The 27,457-nt window shown below is 45.4% G+C and overlaps 1 protein-coding gene across 3 annotated transcripts in view; it reads right to left on the bottom strand.

Annotated features, from left to right (window-relative positions):
• Positions 1 to 27,457, bottom strand: part of KLKB1 (kallikrein B1) — a 194,258-nt gene that overhangs the window by 128,996 nt on the left and 37,805 nt on the right. For all 3 annotated transcript variants that reach the window (XM_069744368.1, XM_069744367.1, XM_069744366.1), the window contains one exon: positions 17,961 to 18,067. In XM_069744368.1, the coding sequence (XP_069600469.1) occupies positions 17,961 to 18,067 (107 nt within the window). The remainder of the gene's footprint in view (positions 1 to 17,960; positions 18,068 to 27,457) is intronic.

Raw genomic sequence — 27,457 nt, 5'->3', positions numbered from 1 at the left:
CTCCTTTATGTGCATCAAACTTTGCATCAGCAGACGCATTAGGGGTATGCTCATGCTTATTATGGCGTTGTCTGCACTAACTAGCCGTGTGCATTCCTCAAAACACTGAAGGACTTGACACATGTCTTGTATCTTCGACCACTGCACACCTGACAACTCCATGTCTGCCATCCTACTGCCTGCCCGTGTATCCTCCCACAAATACATAACAGCACGCCTCTGTTCGCACAGTCTCTGAAGCATGTGCAGTGTTGAGTTCCACCTTGTTGCAACGTCTATGATTAGGCAATGCTGGGGAAGGTTCAAAGACCGCTGATAGGTCTGCATACGGCTGGAGTGTACGGGCGAACGGCGGATATGCGAGCAAAGTCCGCGCACTTTGAGGAGCAGGTCGGATAACCCCGGATAACTTTTCAGGAAGCACTGCACCACCAGGTTTAAGGTGTGAGCCAGGCAAGGAATGTGTTTCAGTTGGGAAAGGGAGATGGCAGCCATGAAATTCCTTCCGTTATCACTCACTACCTTGCCTCCCTCAAGATCTACAGTGCCCAGCCACGACTGCGTTTCTTTCTGCAAGAACTCGGACAGAACTTCCGCGGTGTGTCTGTTGTCGCCCAAACACTTCATAGCCAATACAGCCTGCTGACGCTTGCCAGTAGCTGCCCCATAATGGGACAACTGGTGTGCAACAGTGGCAGCTGCGGATGGAGTGGTTGGGAGACTGCGGTCTGTGGACGAGCTCTCGCTTCTGCAGGAGGAAGAGGAGGAGGGGGTGCGAACGGCTACAGCCAACTGTTTCCTAGACCATGGGCTAGGCAGAACTGTCCCAAAATTGCTGTCCCCGTGGACCCTGCATCCACCACATTCACCCAGTGAGCCGTGATGGACACGTAACGTCCCTGGCCATGCCTACTGGTCCATGCATCTGTTGTCAGGTGCACCTTTGTACTCACAGATTGCCTGAGTGCATGGATGATGCGCTCTTTAACATGCTGGTGGAGGGCTGGGATGGCTCTTCTCGAAAAGAAGTGTCGACTGGGTAGCTCGTAGCGTGGTACAGCGTAGTCCATCAGGGCTTTGAAAGCTTTGCTTTCAACTAACCGGTAGGGCATCATCTCTAACGAGATTAGTCTAGCTATGTGGGCGTTCAAACCCTGTGTACGCGGATGCGAGGCTAAGTACTTCCTTTTTCTAACCAGAGTCTCATGTAGGGTGAGCTGGACTGGAGAGCTGGAGATTGTGGAACTAGCGGGGGTGCCGGTGGACATGGCAGACTGAGAGACGGTTGGAGACGGCATTGTTGCCACCGGTGCCCTAGATGCAGTGTTTCCTACTACGAAACTGGTGATTCCCTGACCCTGACTGCTTTGGCCTGGCAAAGAAACCTGCACAGATACTGCACGTGGTGCGGAAAATGGTGGCCTTACACTGACGGAAGGGATGTAGCGTTGCTGACTAGCTTCATTGGCCGAGGGTGCTACAACCTTAAGGGACGTTTGGTAGTTAGTCCAGGCTTGCAAATGCATGGTGGTTAAACGTCTATGCATGCAACTTGTATTTAGACTTTTCAGATTCTGACCTCTGCTTAAGGTAGTTGAACATTTTTGACAGATGACTTTGCGCTGATCAACTGGATGTTGTTTAAAAAAATGCCAGGCTGCACTCTTTCTAGCATCGGATCCCTTTTCAGGCATTACAGACTGAGCTTTAACCGGATGGCCACGCTGTCCTCCAACAGGTTTTGGCTTTGCCACGCGTTTTGGGCCAGATACGGGCCCGGCCGATGGAACCTGTTGCGATGTTGATGCCTGCTGCGCCCCCTCCTCCTCTGCTTCAGAACTACTGCTGCCTGCACCCTGTTCCCCCAATGGCTGCCAATCGGGGTCAACAACTGGGTCAACTATAACCTCCTCTTCTAGCTCGTTTGCAACTTCGTCTGTGTCACCGTGTAAGTCGGTGGTATAGCGTTCGTGACGGGGCACCATAGTCTCATCAGGGTCTGATTCTGGATCAGTACCCTGCGAGGGCAATGTTGTGGTCTGAGTCAAAGGACCAGCATAGTAGTCTGGCTGTGGCTGTGCATCAGTGCACTCCATGTCAGATTCAACTTGTAATGGGCATGGCCTGTTAACTGTTTCACTTTCTAAGCCAGGGACGGTATGTGTAAAGAGCTCCATGGAGTAACCCGTTGTGTCGCCTGCTGCATCCTTCTCTGTTGCTGTTTTTGCTGAAGAGGACAAGGAAGCGACTTGTCCCTGACCGTGAACATCCACTAACGACGCGCTGCTTTTACATTTACCAGTTTCAGAAGAGGAGGCAAAAGAGCTAGAGGCTGAGTCAGCAAGGTAAGCCAAAACTTGCTCTTGCTGCTCCGGCTTTAAAAGCGGGTTTCCTACTCCCAGAAAAGGGAGCGTTCGAGGCCTTGTGTAGCCAGACGACGAACCTGGCTCCACAGCTCGAGACTTAGGTGCTATATTGTTTTTCCCACGACCACCCGATGCTCCACTACCACTACCATCATTACCAGCTGGCAATGAACGCCCACGGCCACAACCTCTTCCACCAGACTTCCTCATTGTTTTAAAAACTTCACCAAACTAACGGTATTTGTTACTGTCAAACAACTTACAAGGTGAACTCTAACTTCTGTATGATTTAGATATCCCTTTATAGGTGGGTGAGACCGCACGGAAAATCAGGCACGATGTTACACACTCTGTTTTCTGTGGCACCAAATGAGAGAGATGCCACACACGCAGGACTGTCACTCAAGCACAAAGGCCAATATTAATCCCCCACTGTTTTTTTTTTTTCAGGGAGAATTTAGAAACCAAATAAAAAAAAAAAACACTAGGCTTTCTATGGCCCACTATTTAAGAGAGATGGCACAATCAGGACTGGCAGACAAGCAGAAAGGCCAATATTAATCTCCCACTGTTTTTTTTTTTTTTCAGGGAGAATTTAGATACCCAATTTTTTTTTAAAAAAACACTAGGCTTTCTATGGCACACTATTTAAGAGAAATGGCACACTCAGGACTGGCACACAAGCAGAAAGGCCAATATTAACCCCTTTACCCCTAAGGGTGGTTTGCATGTTATGGACCGGGCCAATTTTTACAATTCTGACCACTGTCCCTTTATGAGGTTATAACTCTGGAACGCTTCAACGGATCCCGGTAATTCTGACACGGTTTTCTCGTGACATATTGTACTTCATGATAGTCATAAAATTTCTTTGATATTACCTGCGTTTATTTGTGAAAAAAATGGAAATATGGCGAAAATTTTGAAAATTTCGCAATTTTCCAACTTTGAGTTTTTATGCAATTAAATCACAGAGCTATGTCACACAAAATACTTAATAAGTAACATTTCTCACATGTCTACTTTACATCAGCACAATTTTGGAACCAAAATTTTTTTTTGTTAGGGAGTTATAAGGGTTAAAATTTGACCAGCAATTTCTCATTTTTACAACACCATTTTATTTTAGGGACCACATCTCATTTGAAGTCATATTGAGGGGTCTATATGATAGAAATAACCCAAGTGTGACACCATTCTAAAAACTGCACCCCTCAAGGTTCTCAAAACCACATTCAGGAAGTTTATTAACCCTTCAGGTGTTTCACAGGAATTTTTGGAATGTTTAAATAAAAATTAACATTTAACTTTTTTTCACAAAAAATTTACTTCAGCTCCAATTTGTTTTATTTTACCAAGGGTTACAGGAGAAAATGGAACCCAAACCTTGTTGTACAATTTGTCCTGAGTACGCCGATACCCCATAAGTGGAGGTATACCACTGTTTGGGCGCATGACAGAGCTTGGAAGCGAAGGAGCGCCATTTGACTTTTTAATGCAAAATTTACAGGAATTGAGATGGGACGCCATGTTGCGTTTGAAGAGCCACTAATGTGCCTAAACATTGAAACCCCCCACAAGTGACACCATTTTGGAAAGTAGACCCCCTAAGGAACTTATCTAGAGGTGTGGTGAGCACTTTGACCCACCAAGTGCTTCACAGAAGTTTATAATGCAGAGCCGTAAAAATAAAACAAAAATTTTTTCCGACAAAAATTATTTTTTAGTCCCCAGTTTTGTATTTTCCCAAAGGTAACAGGAGAAATTGGACCCCAAAAGTTGTTGTGCAATTTGTCCTGACTGCGCTGATACCCCATATGTGGGGGGGAACCACCGTTTGGGCGCATGGGAGGGCTCGGAAGGGAAGGAGCGCCATTTGGAATACAGACTTAGATGGAATGGTCTGCAGGCGTCACATTGCGTTTGCAGAGCCCCTAATGTACCTAAACAGTAGAAACCCCCCACAAGTGACCCCATATTGGAAACTAGACCCCCCCACGAACTTATCTAGATGTGTTGTGAGAACTTTGAGCCCCCAAGTGTTTCACTACAGTTTATAACGCAGAGCCGTGAAAATAAAAAATCTTTTTTTTCCCCACAAAAATTATTTTTTAGCCCCCAGTTTTGTATTTTCCCAAGGGTAACAGGAGAAATTGGACCCCAAAAGTTGTTGTCCAATTTGTCCTGAGTACGCTGATACCCCATATGTTGGGGTAAACTCCTGTTTGGACACACGGGAGAGCTCGGAAGGGAAGGAGCACTGTTTTACTTTTTCAACGCAGAATTGGCTGGAATTGAGATCGGACGCCATGTCGCGTTTGGAGAGCCCCTGATGTGTCTAAACAGTGGAAACCCCCCAATTATAACTGAAACCTTAATCCAAACACACCCCTAACCCTAATTCCAACGGTAACCCTAACCACACCTCTAACCCAGACACACCCCTAACCCTAATCCCAACCCTATTCCCAACCGCAAATGTAATCCAAACCCTAACCCTAACTTTAGCCCCAACCCTAACTGTAGCCTTAACCCTATCTGTAGCCTTAACCCTAGCCCTAACCCTAGCCCTAACCCTAACCCTAGCCCTAACCCTAGCCCTAACCCTAACCCTAGCCTTAACCCTAGCCCTAACCCTAGCCCTAACCCTAGCCCTAACCCTAGCCCTAACCCTAGCCCTAACCCTAGCCCTAACCCTAGCCTTAACCCTAGCCCTAACCCTAGCCCTAACCCTAGCCCTAACCCTAGCCCTAACCCTAGCCCTAACCCTAATGGGAAAATGGAAATAAATACATTTTTTTTTATTTTTTTTATTTTTCCCTAACTAAGGGGGTGATGAAGGGGGGTTTGATTTACTTTTATATCGCGGGTTTTTTAGCGGATTTTTATGATTAGCAGCCGTCACACACTGAAAGACGGTTTTTATTTCAAAAAATATTTTTTGCGTCACCACATTTTGAGAGCTATAATTTTTCCATATTTTGGTTCACAGAGTCATGTGAGGTCTTGTTTTTTGCGGGACGAGTTCTCATTTTTATTGGTAACATTTTCGGGCACGTGACATTTTTTGATCGCTTTTTATTCCGATTTTTGTGAGGCAGAATTACCAAAAAACAGCTATTCATGAATTTCTTTTGGGGGAGGCGTTTATACCGTTCCGCGTTTGGTAAAATTGATAAAGCAGTTTTATTCTTCGGGTCAGTACGATTACAGCGACACCTCATTTATATCATTTTTTTTATGTTTTGGCGCTTTTATACGATAAAAACTATTTTATAGAAAAAATAATTATTTTTGCATCGCTTTATTCTGAGGACTATAACTTTTTTATTTTTTTGCTGATGTTGCTGTATGGCGGCTCGTTTTTTGCGGGACAAGATGACGCTTTAAGCGGTACCATGGTTATTTATATCTGTCTTTTTGATCGCGTGTTATTCCACTTTTTGTTCGGCGGTATGATAATCAAGCATTGTTTTTTGTCTCATTTTTTTTTTTTTTCTTACGGTGTTTACTGGGAAACTGGGACAGTTTTATTGGTCGGGTCGTTACGGACGCGGCGATACTAAATATGTGCACTTTTATTGTTTGTTTTTTTTTATTTAGATAAAGAAATGTATTTATGGGAATAATATTTTTTTTTTTCATTATTTAGGATTTTTTTTTTTTTTACACACTTTAAAAAATTTTTTTTAACTTTTTTACTTTGTCCCAGGGGGGGCAATACAGATCGGTGATCTGCCAGTTTGCACAGCACTCTGACAGATCACCGATCTGTCTCAGAGCAGTGCAGCGTTACCAAGTGCCTGCTCTGAGCAGGCACTTGGTAAGGCACCTCCCTCCCTGCAGGATCCGGATCCGCGGCCATCTTGGATCCGGGACTTTCTGCAGGGAGGAAGGTAGGAGACCCCCGGAGCAACACGATCACATCGCGTTGCTGCGGGGGTCTCAGGAAAGCACGCAGGGAGCCCCCTCCCTGCGCGATGCTTCCCTGCACCGCCGGCACATCGTGATCATGTTTGATCGCGGTGTGCCGGGGGTTAATGTGCCGGGGCAGTCCGGGACCGCTCCTGGCACATAGTGCCGGATGTCAGCTGCGATAAGCAGCTGACACCCGGCCGCGATTGGCCGCGCTCCCCCCGTGAGCGCGGCCGATCGCCTATGACGTACTATTCCATCCTTGGGAAGTAAAGCCCACCCCACATGGACGGAATAGTACGTCTAATGGCAGAAAGGGGTTAATCTCCCACGTTTTTTTTATTTTTTCAGGGAGAATTTAGATACCAAATTTAAAAAAAAAACACTAGGCCTTTCTATGGCCCACTATTTAAGAGAGATGGCACACTCAGGACTGGCAGACAAGCAGAAAGGCAAATATTAATCTCCCACTGTTTTTTTTTTTCAGGGAGAATTTAGATACCAAATTTAAAAAAAAACCACTAGGCCTTTCTATGGCCCACTATTTAAGAGAGATGGCACACTCAGGACTGGCAGACAAGCAGAAAGGCAAATAACATACATAGTAACATAGTAACATAGTTAGTAAGGCCGAAAAAAGACATTTGTCCATCCAGTTCAGCCTATATTCCATCATAATAAATCCCCAGATCTACGTCCTTCTACAGAACCTAATAATTGTATGATACAATATTGTTCTGCTCCAAGAAGACATCAAGGCCTCTCTTGAACCCCTCGACTGAGTTCGCCATCACCACCTCCTCAGGCAAGCAATTCCAGATTCTCACTGCCCTAACAGTAAAGAATCCTCTTCTATGTTGGTGGAAAAACCTTCTCTCCTCCAGACGCAAAGAATGCCCCCTTGTGCCCGTCACCTTCCTTGGTATAAACAGATCCTCAGCGAGATATTTGTATTGTCCCCTTATATACTTATACATGGTTATTAGATCGCCCCTCAGTCGTCTTTTTTCTAGACTAAATAATCCTAATTTCGCTAATCTATCTGGGTATTGTAGTTCTCCCATCCCCTTTATTAATTTTGTTGCCCTCCTTTGTACTCTCTCTAGTTCCATTATATCCTTCCTGAGCACCGGTGCCCAAAACTGGACACAGTACTCCATGTGCGGTCTAATATTAATCTCCCACTGTTTTTGTTTTTTTTTCAGGGAGAATTTAGATACCAAATTAAAAAAAAAACACTAGGCTTTCTATGGCCCACTATTTAAGAGAGATGGCACACTCAGGACTGACACACAAGCAGAAAGGCCAATATTAATCTCCCTTTTTTTTTTTTTTTTTCAGGGAGAATTTAGATACCAAATTTAAAAAACAAAAATAGGCTTTCTATGGCCCACTATTTAAGAGAGATGGCACACTCAGGACTGGCAGACAAGCAGAAAGGCAAATATTAATCTCCCACTGTTTTTTTTTTCAGGGAGAATTTAGATACCAATTTTTTTTTTAAAAAACACTAGGCTTTCTATGGCCCACTATTTAAGAGAGATGGCACACTCAGGACTGGCACACAAGCACAAAGGCCAATCTTAATCTCCCACAACTTATTTTTTTAGGGAGAATTAAAAAAAAAACGAGGGACTGTCCTACAATTACTATCTCCCTGCAGTAATCTCAGCCAGGTATGGCAGGCAGCAATAAGAAGGAGTGGACTGCTGCACAAATTAAATCAAAAGTGTGGACAAACAAAAAAGATAGCTGTGCAGAAAGGAAGGAACAACAGAAATTTGTGCTTTGAAAAAAGCAGTTGGTTTGCACAGCGGTGTACACACAGCAATGGAGCTATCAGGGAGCCTTCTAGGGCAGCCCAATGAGCTACAGCGCTGAGGAAAAAAAATGTAGCTTCCACTGTCCCTGCAAACAAAAGGTAGTGTTGGACAGTGGAAATCGCTACAGCACAAGCGGTTTGGTGGTTAATGGACCCTGCCTAACGCTATCCCTGCTTCTGATGAAGCGGCAGCAACCTCTCCCTATGCTCAGATCAGCAGCAGTAAGATGGCAGCCGGCGGGAACGCCTCTTTATAGCCCCTGTGACGCCGCAGACAGCAAGCCAATCACTGCAATGCCCTTCTCTAAGATGGTGGGGACCAGGACCTATGTCATCATGCTGCCCACACTCTGCGTCCACCTTCATTGGCTGAGAAATGGCGATTTTCGCGTCGTTGAAACGCGACTTTGGCGCTAAAGTCGCGTACCGCATGGCCGACCCCACACAGGGGTCGGGTTTCGTGAAACCCGACTGTGCCAAAAGTCGGCGACTTTTGAAAATGAACGATCCGTTTCGCTCAACCCTAGTTGTGACAATTGTTTAAGGCAAATTCAGCTAATGATAGAAAAGATAATAAATCCCCCTGGTTATCTCACAAAAAATATCTGAGGTACATCTCCAAACTTTCGTTTAGATGTTCAGTCTGACCATTAGTTGAGGATGAAATGCTGAATAAAAGGATAGATGCATCCCCAGGCAAGAACAAAATGCCTTCCAGAATTTAAATAAAAAATTGGGCTCCCCATTCTGACATCACATCGAAGGGAACCTTGTGATGCTTCACGATCTCAGTGACAAAAACCTGAGCCAAGGTGTTAGCGTTGGGAGAGCAGGTAAACCTATGAAGGGTGCCATTTTACTGGATCTATCCATCACAACTAAGATAGCAGTGTTACCAGAAGAATAAGGAATATCTGAAAAAAAATCCATGGATAAATGTGTATATGGCCGGTCTGGTATGGTTAATGGTAGAAGAGCCACAGATAGACAAGTATACAGGGTTTTAGAAGTTACAGATATTACAGTAAGACACAAAGTCAACTACATCCTGCGGCAACCATGGCCACCAAAAACAGCAAGAAAGGAGGTCCAAGGTTACTATCTGGATGACCAGCGATAGCCGAGCTATGATGTGCCCTTAAACCTTTGAGACACAGATGCAAATAATTTCCCTGAAGGACAAGCAAGGTTGTCCTCCTGATACCTCTCCCTCCAGCTCAGAACACACTTCAGAGATGACACCCCTTCCTGTAAAATAGGGACAGAGTCATCCCAACAACCACCCCCAGGAAATATCAAGACAAAGCATCAGCTTTGACATTCTTAATCCCAGGATGGTAAGTGACAAAAAATTAAACCTGGTGAAAAACAAAAACCATTTAGCTTGTCTAGGATTCGAGATACAACAGATTTTTATGATCAGTAATGACAGTGACAGGTTGGACTGCCCCATCCCAAAAGTGTCCACTCCTCAAAAGCCAACTTGATGGACAAAAGTTCTCTACTGCCTACATCATATTTCATTTAGGATGACGATAATGTTTTAGAGAAGGCGGCACATAGAGAACGGGCCTTGAGACAACACAACCTCGACCCCCACCTCAGATGCATTGGCCTCAACAATAAATGATAGAAAAGCATTGGGTTAAATGAGCACAGAAGCATAGAAAAAGCATCTCATCAAAGAAGAAAATGCCTGGCGGGCGTAATCGGACTACCTTGAGAAGTACCTTTCTTTGTCTTGTCAGTGAGGGTTTGACAATCAACGACAAGTTTTTGATAAATTTTTGATAGTAGTTAGCAAACCTCAAAAAGTGTTGCATTGCTTTCAGATTTTCTGTCAGATCCCATTAAGGAACTGCACTGACCTTATCAGTGTCCATCTGGAAACCTGCAGCCGGCGCTAGGTAAGGCCAGGTTCACATTTGCGTTTGGGGGCTTTGCGGAGGGCTGCATACATCTCCCGTTAAGCCCCGCCTACATCCGCATACTTCTGAGTGTGTCCTTCGTACCTATCTTTAACAATGGGTGTGCAGGACATGCAGATGTGTGCACATGTGTAGTTTTGATGCTCCCGCCGTCCACACAAAACACAACTTGTTGCATTCTCATGTGGTCTGCGGGCCCGTCAAAACAACGCATCAGCATACATCCTCATGTCCTGCGTACCCAATGTTAAAGAAGGGCAGACCCCAATGAAGTGCCCCATTTGACCACAGAAAAAACACAACCCCATTATACGGTGAACTGCAGGAGACTCATACCGAGGGGAGGCCCTTCCTAGCTGTTCAGAATACACAAGAAGAACCTTGGGTTTATGGCGCACCAAAGGAAGCGGAGTCACAACAGGTCCATGTCTGAGACATCTATCTACGCATACGGCTAGAACCATGGTGGCTTCCAATGACTGAGGAGTGTCGTAAAGCTTTGAAAAAGGTAAAAAGTAGTCAGCTCACCTGGTAAGTAGATTTCCCAATGTCCAAAATTTACATGGATGAAGGCTGAGCAGCCGGTATAAAGACAATGAAGAACAGGTGAGATCCAGTGAGAGAGGGTGCTTTAGTAATAAAATATAGCTTTTAATGAGCCATTTAAAAAAGAAGGTAACATCACCAAAGGTGCCCCATCAAAAATGAAATAGCACAAAACAGCATTGTACACACATCGCAGCGTCACAGATGAGGATGAAGCATAAAATAAAGCTTGCAGGCTTCACAGAAACAGAACAAATTTATCCCACCCCCCAGAAAATCTATCTGAGAGGGCCACCTTAAGTTCCGGTTCAGCCTGACCGCGCGCCAGACAAACAGTCTGCTGCTGTGAGACCCCAGATTGCAGGTCTGACAGCAGGACCGGCGTCAGCATCCGGCGCCAGCATCCGGCGCACCCAGGCAAGTGCCAGGGCCCTGAGCAGGCGGGGGGGCCCACTTGCTGTCAGGGACACCGGCGCACTATGGGGGCCCAGTGTCTCTGTCTGTGCTGACACCTGCTAGTGAGCTCCCCTGTCTATTCTGGGCCCGGCACTTGCGATACTTACCTCTCCCATCTCCATCAATGCAGCGTCTTCCGCATCTCCTGACTGTGACATTCGGGTCACAGGGCATGATGATGTCACATCAGTGCCCTCTCTACCTGAGCAGTCACAGTGCAGAGAGCCGGAAGACATTGACGCTGAGGAGTTCAGAGTAGAGCAACGGCCAGCGATGAGAGGTGAGTATTTCATTTTTTCTTTTTTTTTGTTTGGAGCACCATGTATGGGTCCATCATATATGGAGCATTATATGGGGCCTATCATATATGGAACATTATATAGGGGGACCCATTATACACTGGAACATCATATATTGGGCCCATCATATATGGAACATTATATGTGGGTCTGATTATACACTGGAGCATCATATATGGGACCCATTATATATGGAACATTATACTGTATGGGCCGATCATACAATGGAGTTTCAAATATGGGGCTGATTATATATGGAGCATTATATGAAGCTAATCATGGAGCACCATATGATGCCCATTATATTTGGAGCATTATATGGGGACTATTCTTTATGGAGCATTATATAGGCCCCATTAGGTATGGAACAATATATGGGGCCCATCATATACTGTATGGAGCAATATATGATGCTCATTATACTCTATGGGGCCCATTCTATACAGTATGGAACATTATATTGGACCCATTATGAATGGAACAATGTATGGGGCTCATTATTCTTTATGGAGCATGATGTTACCCATTATACAGTATGGAGCAATATATGGGGCCCATAATACTGTATGGAGCAACATATGGGGCTCAGTATTCTGTATGGAGCACTATGTGGTGCCCATAATACTGTATGGTTGACTATACTGTCTGGTTTCTGAGCTATTGTAGAATTTACAATAGACATCACTCATGTAATGTAAGAAGTAAGTGAAATCTTTGGCATTGTACTATACCTGTACTTCTGTGCCGTATCTGTGCATCATGAATCGTGGTATGTGTTAAATGTGCCCACTGAGACTCTTTCGCCCGGGGCCCACGAGAACCTAGAGACACTACAGTTCTGACAGTTCAATTGACAGATACCGCAACTGTTTCTCAATAATTGCGACTGGATCATTAACAAGATCCAAAACATGTGGGGCCAGTGAAATTGTCATACTGTGACTGTCTTCAGTATGGGAGAGGGGCCTCAAACAGTCTTTGGAACTGGGACTCTAACTATCCCTGTCTCGGAGGTACTCTTAAAGGTAGAGAGGCCCATGTCTCCGATCTTGCTATGTTCCTATTAAACCCTTATCTCTTCTCTCCCCCACCCCATGAGGCATGTGACAGAAATGTGAGGTAAACAATCATATATTTGTAGATTGTGAGCCCTCACGGGCAGGGTCCTCTCTCCTCCTGTACCAGTTGTGACTTGTATTGTTCAAGATTATTGTACCTGTTTTTATTATGTATACCCCTCCTCACATGTAAATAATAAATAATAATAATAATAATATCATACAAAAGCACAAACCAACCATAGGGAGGAGGATATGGACAGGAAGCAAAAAACTAAATGGAAATAGAGATCAAGAGACAAACACATATGTACTACAGCAAACTGCAGAACACTACTACAACAATTCCACTCCAACCACATAGCTTTAGCCCTCAGCACAGGAAGACAAATCTTTCACCGGCAGGGACTAATCACCCAGAGCCAGTATATACAGAAGGGGTAAATGATAAGCAGTTGCAGCTGAGGACCACCAGCCTATACGGTCTCAGTCAGCATGGAGTCCTTAACCCTCTCAGCACTAAAGGAAACCAAATCCATTTATGATAGGACATGAATCACATCATGTCTAAAGAAGATTTGTGATTCATTACCTGACATGACCATCTAATTCCAGGTCTTCCACACCCTCGTGATATATGCAGCACCCCAGGTTCCTGGTCGTTGCAGTAATGTCGTTCTTCCACCAGGGGGAGTGATGTTACATTTGATGGCAATAAAGGAGATCACCTTACCAGGTATCACAAACCACACAACACACTACACACTCCAGTCCACCAGGGGGAGCTATGCTCCTATCTAGTAGGGCACTCCTCACAATTAGGTAAAGCTGGTGTTCTGGATAGGAAGCTAGTCAGAATCTGACTGGGCTTCACCCAGGCAGCACCTGTCAGGCAGACAGGGGAAAGGAGGAACATCAAACAGCTGCAGACAGAGAGGTCCCTGACAGGGGTGCGCCTGCCCTGATGTGCGGCAGCATCCTAAGAAAGGACACGAAGAGAATTGCGTTGCTGAGAGTGAGAAATGAAGTCATAGCACAAGGAGAGGAATCCAGAGGGATTCTGCCTTGCAATAGGCTGCCTCCCTCTGAGGCGCAGAAGCCGGTAGCCAGAACACCGAGGGAGTAAGGAACTCTATGCTTTACTTCAGAGACTGGTAGGACAGTTGATTCCACGTTGGCTGCCCGACCTTATTCCCAGGAGGCACGGTGGCAACTTGTGGGGGCTGGGGTGTCTCTAGGGTCCCTGTAAAAAGCCTCAGGCCATCAGTCATACGGGTTTGTCCTATCCATGCCATCTGGGGGACAGAGAGAGAGAAAGAGACCAAACACCTAGAACACCGACATTAGTTGTGAGGACCTCACCGAGAAGCTCAGCAGAGAGGTACTACAATACTCAGGCGCTAGAGGAAGGCTACTGATTTCCACCTGGATAAGGGGACTCTAGAATTGCCTTCAGACCGGCCGGACTCTGCCTGCCCTGTGATCTGGTGCTCTGGACTGTGGACACTGAAGCCTTTCATTAAAGGTAAAGAGACTGCAACCTTGTGTCCTCGTTATTCACTGCGCCTTACAACATCCACTATTCTCCATCTACACTCTGGGAAGCCCTGGGGATACACTTCACCTGTGGGAAGGTATGCCATCTAGCTGCCATAACATCACCCCAGCGGACCCCTAAGCAGCGTCGGTCACCCTGACCGAATACCACAGGTGGCATCACGAACACTATCCCTTTAAAGACCTTTCCCCCATTTATTAACGGACGTCCCCTTGGGCCACGGACTGGGTCAGCCACTGTGACATCCCCACTGAGAACCGAAGGGCCCAGCTCCGAGTACCCCACTGCTCTACTGGGGGGCGATCCACATACAGCTTTTTGAAAGGCTGCAACGCAGCCAATAAGCATGCTTTTAGACTGTGAGCACTCCCAGAGCCATCACAGTCATGCTAAATATTGGCATGGCTGTGATTGCTTGGTGCAGCATGTGACTTGACCAGTATAAAGGCCAGATCATGCCGCCATTTTGCTCTCATTAGCGTAGGGATAGGAGGCAGTGGAGTGAGGGACAGATTCTGACTGCGTACTCTGTAAAAAAGCCTCTGTGTTTACTCTAAAACCCATATATAGGAGTACTGTGCTAAAACACCGCTGTGTGTACCCTGCATTTTCCGCCTGTGGGAGTACTGTGACATTAAGCCATTGTGTGTAGTCTGCACCCTCCACCTGTGGGAATACTGTACCTTAAAGTCACTGTATGTACTCTGCCCCCCCTTGTGGGAGTACTATGTCTTTAAGCTGCTGTGTGTTTTCTCGTAGTCTGGGAAATAAATAATTGGCATCATCCATCTCATTGCCATTTCTAGGCCAAAGAAATAATTTTTCTGGACTGCTGTGTTTTCTATTAGTGTTGCAAAAAAATAATTGGCATCAATCATCCTATTGCCATTTATAGGCCAAAGAAATAATATTTCAGGACCACTGTGTGTTTTCTAAAATTGTTGCAAATAAATAAATCTACTCTTCTGCCATCTCTTTGCGAATAGTATTCAGAAAAAACAGTTCCAAAATTGATGAGAGTGCCAAATAGGGGACTTAGACGTGGCAATGGTGGTGCTGGTGTAGCTGCTGAAGGTGGTGTAGCTGATGCAGGAAGAGGACATTGGTCGATGGCAGGGTTGAGGAGTCGGTGAAAGATGATGCAGGTAATGATGAAGTCCGAGACCCCACATGGAGTGGAAGCCATCCAAGTCATGTTTGCAGTTTCGAGAAAGAGGAGGTGGCCACACTGCCCCAGCAGCCCAGCAAAAGAGAGAGCAGGGTGCAAAGGCACAGCAGATGGCCCCCAGCCAGTATGTTTGCTGCTACTGCCCACTGAACCACTGAAATCAGCATACCAAAGACAGCTCAAAATAGCTCCCTGGCATGGCAATGAGTATGAAGAGGCATCTGAATTCCAAGCATGAAATGCAGTGGAGTATACACCTTAAAAAGCATGACAGATCTGAGCCTCCTCCTGTTTCATCTTCTGGTGCGGTCCCGCCCTCCTCCTCCCAATTAAGATCAACAAGGCCAGCTGCCTCCCCGCAAAAACAGTATGTGACAGCATCACCACCACCACCACCAGTTTTACTGAGCATCTCCACACCATCTTATGTAAATGTTCAGCTTTCCATCCCCCAAACTCTCGAGAGAAAAGAGATAGACACCCACGAGCCGAGCCATAGTACTGAATGACAGAATTTCCAAATTACTGGCCCTTGAAATACTGCCATTCCGGGTGCTGGAGTCAGTCAGTTTTAAAAAAACTGATGGTGGTGGCTGTCTCGCAGTGCGTTGTTCCCAGCCGCCACTACTCTTTCAGTCGGGTCATCCCTGCCTTGCACAATCATGTTTTGGACCAAATCAGGTGTGCACAGCAAATAGCAGTAAGTGGTAGGGTGCACATAGCCACCACTATGAGGACCAGTAAGCACGGCCAGGGACATTACATATCCCTAACTGCCCATTGTGCAAATGCAGTGGTAGCTGGGACAGAGGCTGAAGGCATTGTAGTACTCATGTCCTTCCACCACCAAGGAATGCCGGATGTTTGTCTGTTCAGATTACCTCTACCTCCTTCCTCCACAGCCTCCTCATCCAGTCACAGAAAGATTTGCACCACCAACTTCAGCACATTCAGAAGGAAACAATACCAGGCTGTTCTCAAACTCCTCTGTTTAGAGGACAAATCCCACAATGCACAGGAGCTGAGAACTGGGATCAAACAGAAGACAGATGAATGGTTGGTGTTGGTGAACCTCAAGCTCAACCTGGTGGTGTGCAATAACAGATGAAATCTTATAGGAGCTCTGGGCCTAACTGGTTATATGCACATCCTTTGCCAGGTGCATGTGCTAAACTTGATGGTGCGGAGCTTCCTGGAAAACTACCCACTCATGTCAGAGCTTCTGCTGAAAGCGCAGAGACTGTGTATGCACTTTCATCATTTTCACTCTACTGCTTGCCTGCCTATGCTGCAGCTTCACTTCTGCATTCCCGCTTATCAGCTGATATGCAATGTAAACACAAGGTGGAACAACACCTTACATATGCTGTAGAGACTGTGCGAGCAGCAGCAGGCAATAGGGGCGTTTCAGCTGCAGAACCCATGACTAAAGGTACCGTCACACATAGCGACGCTGCAGCGATACCGACAACGATCCGGATCGCTGCAGCGTCGCTGTTTGGTCGCTGGAGAGCTGTCACACAGACAGCTCTCCAGCGACCAACGATCCCGAGGTCCCCGGTAACCAGGGTAAACATCGGGTAACTAAGCGCAGGGCCGCGCTTAGTAACCCGATGTTTACCCTGGTTACCATCCTAAAAAGTAAAAAAACAAACGCTACATACTTACCTTCCGCTGTCTGTCCTCGGCGCTCTGCTTCTCTGGTCTGGCTGTGAGCGCCGGGCAGCCAGAAAGCAGAGCGGTGACGTCACCGCTCTGCTTTCCGGCTGACCGACGCTCACAGCCAGAGCAGGAGGAGAGCAGAGCACAGCGCTGGAGGACAGAGAGCGGTAGGTAAGTATGTAGTGTTTGTTTTTTTACTTTTAGGATGGTAACCAGGGTAAACATCGGGTTACTAAGCGCGGCCCTGCGCTTAGTTACCCGATGTTTACCCTGGTTACCAGCAAAGACATTGCTGAATCGGTGTCACACACGCCGATTCAGCGATGTCTACGGGGAGTCCAGCGACGAAATAAAGTTCTGGACTTTCTTCCCCGACCAGCGATCTCCCAGCAGGGGCCTGATCGCTGCTGCCTGTCACACTGGACGATATCGCTAGCGAGGACGCTGCAACGTCACGGATCGCTAGCGATATCGTCTAGTGTGACAGTACCTTAAGTTTCTCTGCAGAACAACAGTACTTCACCACCAATGAGTGGCTTCAATGCAAGACATGTGTGCCATCTTGCACTAATTCGAATATTACATCAATATGGCCAGTGCTGTGACGCCATAGTCAATGATACATTATCACTTATATGCGTACTGGAAAAAACAATTCAGGTCATGATGGATGAGGTACTGGAGGAAGTGGAACAGGAGGAACAGTGCTAATTCACACCGTTATCAGGCCTATCATCCACACATGGCTTGGAAGGTGGGTTACTGTTCCAACAGCAGCCAGGTACCCAACGGTACAGCCAGGGGACAGTTTAGGAGTATGATAATGATGATGAGGAACAACAGTGCTCAGAGCTGTGTGACAGTCAGATCAGCTCACAGGCATTACTGGAGCATGCCCGGGGGATACAGATACCCAGACCATACACCTCCCACTGAGAACAACATGTTGATGCCTCTGGGCAGCTGGGCACACATGCGTCAATACATGCAGTGCCTGTGCAAAGACCACTGAGTTGCCCATATTGTGACCAGTGCAGATAACTGGGTGGCCACCGTATCTATATCAATGGATACAAATTCTCCATGCAGATAAAAGTAATATGATTCCCTTTTATGTTAAGACTCATTAAGTGTTAAATGTTATAACAAGAGCCTTTTTAGTGGTTTATGATAAGTGCTTACCATATATTATTCCTGTGCAATGTTTTAAGGAATGTCCTGAAATTGTTCCTGGCATTACCACTTTCTGTAATGTTAATGTTGGGCTGTCCTTAAGAAAGCATGCAAACCTAGGTCAGAAAAAAAATAAAATAAAAATTGTATCATCTGCAGAATATTCTTTTATTACAGTCTCTGTTTTGTTCCACAGTTTACAGTTTGATAACATTTTAAGATGTCAAAAAATAATGATTTACTTTGTACTCTATATTTCTCTATAACTGTCTTTTGTTACCCCACAGTGTTACAGAGCGGGCAAATATATGGTTAGAGCACACTGCCAGTTCCACAACTGTGGAAGAGTTGAAGGTTGGAAACTTGGGAGACCTTCTCATACCACATCTTGTCCTTGAAGTCGACTGAAGTCAAGGCATTATATGTCAGCCTAATCCATAAACATATTTAAAAGGAACCTTAGAAAATCATCTTAGAAAAGCTGTGCATTCTATAGTGGGCAACATGTTAAGGAGCAAATTGATATATAGGTTTGTGGAAAATTGATCAGTATTAACGCTTATCCAGACATCCTAGCACATGTGTTCAAGCATGAAATGGCTGCAGGTCTCCCAACCTCAGCGTAACAGCATCATAGAAATATACGCAGCTTTCACACTCCGGTCGGGAGACCTGTGGCCAGTCCATGCAGTCCGAGATTAGACCGAAAACAAAGGACATCTCCTGCATGAGCCATTAATATTTTATTCACTGAAATCTCGCTCTGTCTGGGATTATCAGTCAAGGGGGTTGTACTAAACAGTTCTTGACAGTTAAGTCTGCATGTTTACATATACAGAGAACCTGTTATCTTCTGATTAGGACCACCCCTTTGACTCATAAGCCCAAAATATGAAGAGATTTCAATGCATAAATTACAAGTTATACAGAGTCTTTCCCCACAAACCTACATATCAATTTTCTACTTTTATTGATTATAACAATATAACATATTTATAGTGCCCTGAAAAAGTATTCATACCCTTGAACTTTTTCACAATTTTTCACGTTGCACCCACAAACTTATTTTTTTTTATTTTTATTTTCTTTGATAAAGCAATACAAAGTAGCAAGTATTTGTGAAGTGTAAAGAAAATGACACATGGTTTTAAAAATATTTTAAAAATATATATAAACTTGAGGAAACTGTTAATACCACATTGCAGGATTACCAACATCACCCTCTGAGGACTACAGTCGAAGTTGCCCAAATGAGGCATAAATTTGCAGCCTATTTTGTTTCTGATAGTGGATGTGTGTCGTGGCAAGATGAAATGGTTTAACCTGTAAATAAAATGTACCTGTAATGTTATGTACCTGTAATGTTTTCTGACTCTAATATTAACACCTTGAATCTAACTTATATAATAAACACGTTAACTGTTACACCCGTTCATACTTCACTGAACAATACACACATGGTTAAATAAAAAGATAAAGAAACACTATGAGACCGGTATTGTGAATCAAAACAATTTTTACTAATAGAAATGAAAAATGTACAATTTCTTTTTAAAAAAAAAGAAAAAATGATTAATTACTTTCGGGGTCAGTGGGAGGGAGTAACATGGTGGACCAGGGGGGTGGTGGGCTGTGAGGGCAGGTTAGGAGTGTTTGGGGAAGTTGTTACCTGGGAAGTGTAAGATAATTAGAGGGTTGGGTCAGACACATTGGGGGAAGACACATTGGGGAAGAGGACACATTAGGAGTGGAAAACAAGTTGGAAGGGATTGACACATTGAAAGGGAAAGAACAAAGCGAAGGTGTGGACAGACTAGAAAACACAGACACTATACTTACATTGGCGGCTGCACTGGGAGCAAAACAGCAGCAGGAACAGGATGGAAGCACTGGGACGAGGACAGCAGCACTGGGACAAAGACGGCAGTACTGGGACCAAGACAGAGGCACTGAGACCAAGACGGCGGTACTGGGACCAAGACAGCAGCACCTTATCTACAAGGAATGAAAAAAAAATCTGTACAGAAAGCAAAGGCAGAAAGACATTTTCACATCTTCTATACTTACATATAGATGGCAGGACTGAGACCAAGACAGCGGCACTGGGACCAATATGGTGGTACTGGGACCAAGACGGAGGCACTGGGACCAGGATGGCAGTACCTAGTCTGCAAGGAATGAAAGTCTAGAAGCAACAGAAAAAAAACATGAGAACAGAATGCAGTGAGAGACAGACAGACCTTTTCAAAGATTCCATACTTACATCCAGAGTCTTCTGCCTTTTTCCAATGTCATGTGCCCGCATCAAGAGTTTTGTGCCTTCTTCCAATGTCCTGTGGCCGCATCAAGAGTCTTGAGAGTAATGGACTTCCTGTCTCCACGCCCCCTTTTATACAGCTGGCAATTTTCAGGTGGTTACATCATATCCAAGGCAAAATTAGTCAGAAGTACGCATGCCTATCGAACACAAGCGTACGCATGTCCTTGCGTAACAATGTGTTCCCATAGACAGTAATGCGTTTTTTTATGCAATCATCCACAATCGTCGCATGTGGATGATTGAGCAATATTTGCCGCCTCAAAAAATGCAACATGTTGCATTCGCCGGACACCTCCAAAGGATGCATGCATATGCATCCACAAGCGAACGCATGCAAAAACATGTCACTGCGTACACTGTTATGATAAGGTAATTCAGTACCACAATGGACATAGAGGTCAGAGCACATACAGTGACCTGACAATAACCCAAAAACATAGAACGAGCTCTGAGACGTGGGAACTCTGCTGACCGCAATCCCTAATCCTCTCCAACCACACTAGAGGCAGCCGTGGATTGCGCCTAACGCTCCCTATGCAACTCGGCACAGCCTGAGAAACTAGCTAGCCTGAAGTTAGAAAATAAGCCTACCTTGCCTCAGAGAAATACCCCAAAGGAAAAGGCAGCCCCCACATATAATGACTGTGAGTTAAGATGAAAAGACAAACGTAGAGATGAAATAGATTTAGCAAAGTGAGGCCCGACTTACTGAACAGAGCGAGGATAGGAAAAGTAACTTTGCGGTCAACACAAAACCCTACAAAAACCACACAAAGGGGGCAAAAAGACCCTCCGTACCGAAATAACGGCACGGAGGTACACCCTCTGCGTCCCAGAGCTTCCAGCAAGCAGGAAAAAACAAATAGACAAGCTGGACAGAAAAAACAGCAAACAAAATAGCAAAGCAGAACTTAGTTATGCAGAGGAGCAGGCCACAGGAACGATCCAGGAGGAAACAGGTCCAATACTAGAACATTGACTGGAGGCCAGGATCAAAGCACTAGGTGGAGTTAAATAGAGCAGCACCTAACGACTTCACCACATCACCTGAGGAAGGAAACTCAGAAGCCGCAGTACCACTTTCCTCCACCAACGGAAGCTCACAGAGAGAATCAGCCGAAGTACCACTTGTGACCACAGGAGGGAGCTCTGCCACAGAATTCACAACAGTACCCCCCCCTTGAGGAGGGGTCATCGAACCCTCACCAGAGCCCCCAGGACGACCAGGAGGAGCCATATGAAAGGCACGAACAAGATCGAAAGCATGGACATCAGAGGCAAAGACCCAGGAATTATCTTCCTGAGCATAACCCTTCCACTTAACCAGATACTGGAGTTTCCGTCTTGAAACACGAGAATCCAAAATCTTCTCCACAATATACTCCAACTCCCCCTCCACCAAAACCGGGGCAGGAGGATCAACAGATGGAACCATAGGTGCCACGTATCTCCGCAACAATGATCTATGGAATACGTTATGTATGGAAAAAGAATCTGGAAGGGTCAGACGAAAAGACACAGGATTAAGAACCTCAGAAATCCTATACGGACCAATGAAACGAGGTTTAAACTTAGGAGAGGAAACCTTCATAGGAATATGACGAGAAGATAACCAAACCAAATCCCCAACACGAAGTCGGGGACCCACACAGCGGCTGCGATTAGCGAAACGTTGAGCCTTCTCCTGGGACAAGGTCAAATTGTCCGCTACATGAGTCCAAATCTGCTGCAACCTGTCCACCACAGTATCCACACCAGGACAGTCCGAAGACTCAACCTGCCCTGAAGAGAAACGAGGATGGAACCCAGAGTTGCAGAAAAACGGCGAAACCAAGGTAGCCGAGCTGGCCCGATTATTAAGGGCGAACTCAGCCAAAGGCAAAAAGGACACCCAGTCATCCTGATCAGCAGAAACAAAGCATCTCAGATATGTTTCCAAGGTCTGATTGGTTCGTTCGGTCTGGCCATTAGTCTGAGGATGGAAAGCCGAGGAAAAAGACAAGTCAATGCCCATCCTACCACAAAAGGCTCGCCAAAACCTCGAAACAAACTGGGAACCTCTGTCAGAAACGATATTCTCTGGAATGCCATGTAAACGAACCACATGCTGGAAGAACAATGGCACCAAATCAGAGGAGGAAGGTAATTTAGACAAGGGTACCAAATGGACCATCTTAGAGAAGCGATCACAGACCACCCAAATGACTAACATCTTTTGAGAGACGGGAAGATCTGAAATAAAATCCATAGAGATATGTGTCCAAGGCCTCTTCGGGACCGGCAAGGGCAAAAGCAACCCACTGGCACGAGAACAGCAGGGCTTAGCCCGAGCACAAATCCCACAGGACTGCACAAAAGAACGCACATCCCGTGACAGAGATGGCCACCAAAAGGATCTAGCCACTAACTCTCTGGTACCAAAGATTCCAGGATGACCAGCCAACACCGAACAATGAACCTCAGAGATAACTTTATTCGTCCACCTATCAGGGACAAACAGTCTCTCCGCTGGGCAACGATCAGGTTTATTAGCCTGAAATTTTTGCAGCACCCGCCGCAAATCAGGGGAGATGGCACACACAATTACTCCCTCTTTGAGGATACCCGCCGGCTCAGATAAACCCAGAGAGTCGGGCACAAAACTCCTAGACAGAGCATCCGCCTTCACATTTTTAGAGCCCGGAAGGTACGAAATCACAAAGTCAAAACGGGCAAAAAACAGCGACCAACGAGCCTGTCTAGGATTTAACCGCTTGGCAGACTCGAGATAAGTCAAGTTCTTATGATCAGTCAAGACCACCACGCGATGCTTAGCTCCTTCAAGCCAATGACGCCACTCCTCGAATGCCCACTTCATGGCCAGCAACTCTCGATTGCCCACATCATAATTTCGCTCAGCAGGCGAAAACTTCCTGGAGAAGAAGGCGCATGGTTTCATCACCGAGCAATCAGAACTTCTCTGCGACAAAACAGCCCCTGCTCCAATCTCAGAAGCATCAACCTCGACCTGGAATGGAAGCAAAACATCTGGCTGACAACACAGGGGCAGAAGAAAAACGACGCTTCAACTCTTGAAAAGCTTCCACAGCAGCAGAAGACCAATTGACCACATCAGCACCCTTCTTGGTCAAATCGGTCAATGGTTTAGCAATACTAGAAAAATTGCAGATGAAGCGACGATAAAAATTAGCAAAGCCCAGGAACTTTTGCAGACTTTTCAGAGATGTCGGCTGAGTCCAATCATGGATGGCTTGGACCTTAACAGGGTCCATCTCGATAGTAGAAGGGGAAAAGTTGAACCCCAAAAATGAAACCTTCTGAACACCAAAGAGACACTTTGATCCCTTCACAAACAAAGAATTAGCACGCAGGACCTGAAACACCGTTCTGACCTGCTTCACATAAGACTCCCAATCATCCGAGAAGATCAAAATGTCATCCAAGTACACAATCAGGAATTTATCCAGGTACTCTCGGAAGATGTCATGCATAAAGGACTGAAACACTGATGGAGCATTGGCAAGTCCGAATGGCATTACTAGATACTCAAAATGGCCCTCGGGCGTATTAAATGCAGTTTTCCATTCATCGCCTCGCTTAATACGCACAAGATTATACGCACCACGAAGATCTATCTTGGTGAACCAACTAGCCCCCTTAATCCGAGCAAACAAATCAGATAACAACGGCAAGGGGTACTGAAATTTAACCGTGATCTTATTTAGAAGGCGGTAATCTATACAAGGTCTCAGCGAACCATCCTTCTTGGCTACAAAAAAGAACCCTGCTCCTAATGGCGACGATGACGGGCGAATATGCCGTTTCTCCAAGGACTCCTTCGCATAACTCCGCATAGCGGCGTGCTCAGGCACAGATAAATTAAAAAGTCGACCTTTTGGGAATTTACTACCAGGAATCAAATCGATAGCACAATCACAATCCCTATGCGGAGGTAGGGTATCGGACTTGGGCTCATGAAATACATCCCGGTAATCAGACAAGAACTCTGGAACCTCAGAAGGGGTGGATGACGAAATAGTCAGAAATGGGACATCACCATGTACCCCCTGACAACCCCAGCTGGACACAGACATGGATTTCCAATCTAATACTGGATTATGGACTTGTAGCCATGGCAACCCCAACACGACCACATCATGCAGATTATGCAACACCAGAAAGCGAATAACCTCCTGATGTGCAGGAGCCATGCACATGGTCAGCTGGGTCCAGTACTGAGGCTTATTCTTGGCCAAAGGCGTAGCATCAATTCCTCTCAATGGAATAGGACACTGCAAGGGCTCCAAGAAAAACCCACAACGCCTAGCATACTCCAAGTCCATCAAATTCAGGGCAGCGCCTGAATCCACAAATGCCATGACAGAATACGATGACAAAGAGCAGATCAAGGTAACGGACAGAAGAAATTTTGACTGTACCGTACCAATGGTGGCAGACCTAGCGAACCGCTTAGTGCACTTAGGACAATCAGAGATAGCATGAGTGGAATCACCACAGTAGAAACACAGCCCATTCAGACGTCTGTGCTCTTGCCGTTCAACTCTGGTCAAAGTCCTATCGCACTGCATAGGCTCAGATTTAAGCTCAGGTAATACCGCCAAATGGTGCACAGATTTACGCTCACGCAAGCGTCAACCGATCTGAATGGCCAAAGACATAGACTCATTCAGACCAGCAGGCATAGGAAATCCCACCATGACATCCTTAAGGGCTTCAGAGAGACCCTTTCTGAAAATAGCTGCGAGCGCACCTTCATTCCATTGAGTGAGTACGGACCACTTTCTAAATTTCTGACAATATACCTCTATCTCATCCTGACCCTGACACAGAGCCAGCAAATTTTTCTCTGCCTGATCCACTGAATTAGGTTCATCGTACAGCAATCCGAGAGCCAGGAAAAACGCATCGATATTACTTAATGCAGGATCTCCTGACGCAAGAGAAAATGCCCAGTCCTGAGGGTCGCCACGTAAAAAAGAAATAATGATCCTAACTTGTTGAACTGGGTCACCAGAGGAGCGAGATTTCAAAGCCAGAAATAGTTTACAATTATTTTTGAAACTCAGAAAAAACAAATCAGGAATAGGAATTCTCGGTTCTAACATAGAATTCTGAACCACAAAATCTTGAATATTTTGTACTCTTGCTGTGAGCTGATCCACACATGAAGACAGACCTTTAATTGTCCATCGCTACACCTGTGTCCTGAACCACCCAAATGTCTAGGGGAAAAAAAAGGCAAAACACAGTGCAGAGAAAAAAAAATGGTCTCAGAACTTCTTTTTTCCCTCTATTGAGAATCATTAGTACTTGTGGCCTCCAGTACTGTTATGATAAGGTAATTCAGTACCATAATGGACATAGAGGTCAGAGCACATACAGTGACCTGACAATAACCCAAAAACATAGAACGAGCTCTGAGACGTGGGAACTCTGCTGACCGCAATCCCTAATCCTCTCCAACCACACTAGAGGCAGCCGTGGATTGCGCCTAACGCTCCCTATGTAACTCGGCACAGCCTGAGAAACTAGCTAGCCTGAAGATAGAAAATAAGCCTACCTTGCCTCAGAGAAATACACCAAAGGAAAAGGCAGCCCCCACATATAATGACTGTGAGTTAAGATGAAAAGACAAACGTAGAGATGAAATAGATTTAGCAAAGTGAAGCCCGACTTACTGAACAGAGCGAGGATAGGAAAGGTAACATAGTAACATAGTAACATAGTTAGTAAGGCCGAAAAAAGACATTTGTCCATCCAGTTCAGCCTATATTCCATCATAATAAATACCCAGATCTACGTCCTTCTACAGAACCTAATAATTGTATGATACAATATTGTTCTGCTCCAGGAAGACATCCAGGCCTCTCTTGAACCCCTCGACTGAGTTCGCCATCACCACCTCCTCAGGCAAGCAATTCCAGATTCTCACTGCCCTAACAGTAAAGAATCCTCTTCTATGTTGGTGGAAAAACCTTCTCTCCTCCAGACGCAAAGAATGCCCCCTTGTGCCCGTCACCTTCCTTGGTATAAACAGATCCTCAGCGAGATATTTGTATTGTCCCCTTATATACTTATACAAGGTTATTAGATCGCCCCTCAGTCGTCTTTTTTCTAGACTAAATAATCCTAATTTCGCTAATCTATCTGGGTATTGTAGTTCTCCCATCCCCTTTATTAATTTTGTTGCCCTCCTTTGTACTCTCTCTAGTTCCATTATATCCTTCCTGAGCACCGGTGCCCAAAACTGGACACAGTACTCCATGTGCGGTCTAACTAGGGATTTGTACAGAGGCAGTATAATGCTCTCATCATGTGTATCCAGACCTCTTTTAATGCACCCCATGATCCTGTTTGCCTTGGCAGCTGCTGCCTGGCACTGGCTGCTCCAGGTAAGTTTATCATTAACTAGGATCCCCAAGTCCTTCTCCCTGTCAGATTTACCCAGTGGTTTCCCGTTCAGTGTGTAATGGTGATATTGATTCCCTCTTCCCATGTGTATAACCTTACATTTATCATTGTTAAACCTCATCTGCCACCTTTCAGCCCAAGTTTCCAACTTATCCAGATCCATCTGTAGCAGAATACTATCTTCTCTTGTATTAACTGCTTTACATAGTTTTGTATCATCTGCAAATATCGATATTTTACTGTGTAAACCTTCTACCAGATCATTAATGAATATGTTGAAGAGAACAGGTCCCAATACTGACCCCTGCGGTACCCCACTGGTCACAGCGACCCAGTTAGAGACTATACCATTTATAACCACCCTCTGCTTTCTATCACTTAGCCAGTTACTAACCCATTTACACACATTTTCCCCCAGACCAAGCATTCTCATTTTGTGTACCAACCTCTTGTGCTGCACGGTATCAAACGCTTTGGAAAAATCGAGATATACCACGTCCAATGACTCACCGTGGTCCAGCCTATAGCTTACCTCTTCATAAAAACTGATTAGATTGGTTTGACAGGAGCGATTTCTCATAAACCCATGCTGATATGGAGTTAAACAGTTATTCTCATTGAGATAATCCAGAATAACATCCCTCAGAAACCCTTCAAATATTTTACCAACAATAGAGGTTAGACTTACTGGCCTATAATTTCCAGGTTCACTTTTAGAGCCCTTTTTGAATATTGGCACCACATTTGCTATGCG

This window comes from Ranitomeya imitator, chromosome 1, assembly GCF_032444005.1.
Source record: "Ranitomeya imitator isolate aRanImi1 chromosome 1, aRanImi1.pri, whole genome shotgun sequence".
Classification (NCBI taxonomy): Eukaryota; Metazoa; Chordata; class Amphibia; order Anura; family Dendrobatidae; genus Ranitomeya; species Ranitomeya imitator.
This window is presented reverse-complemented; position numbering and strand designations above follow the sequence as displayed.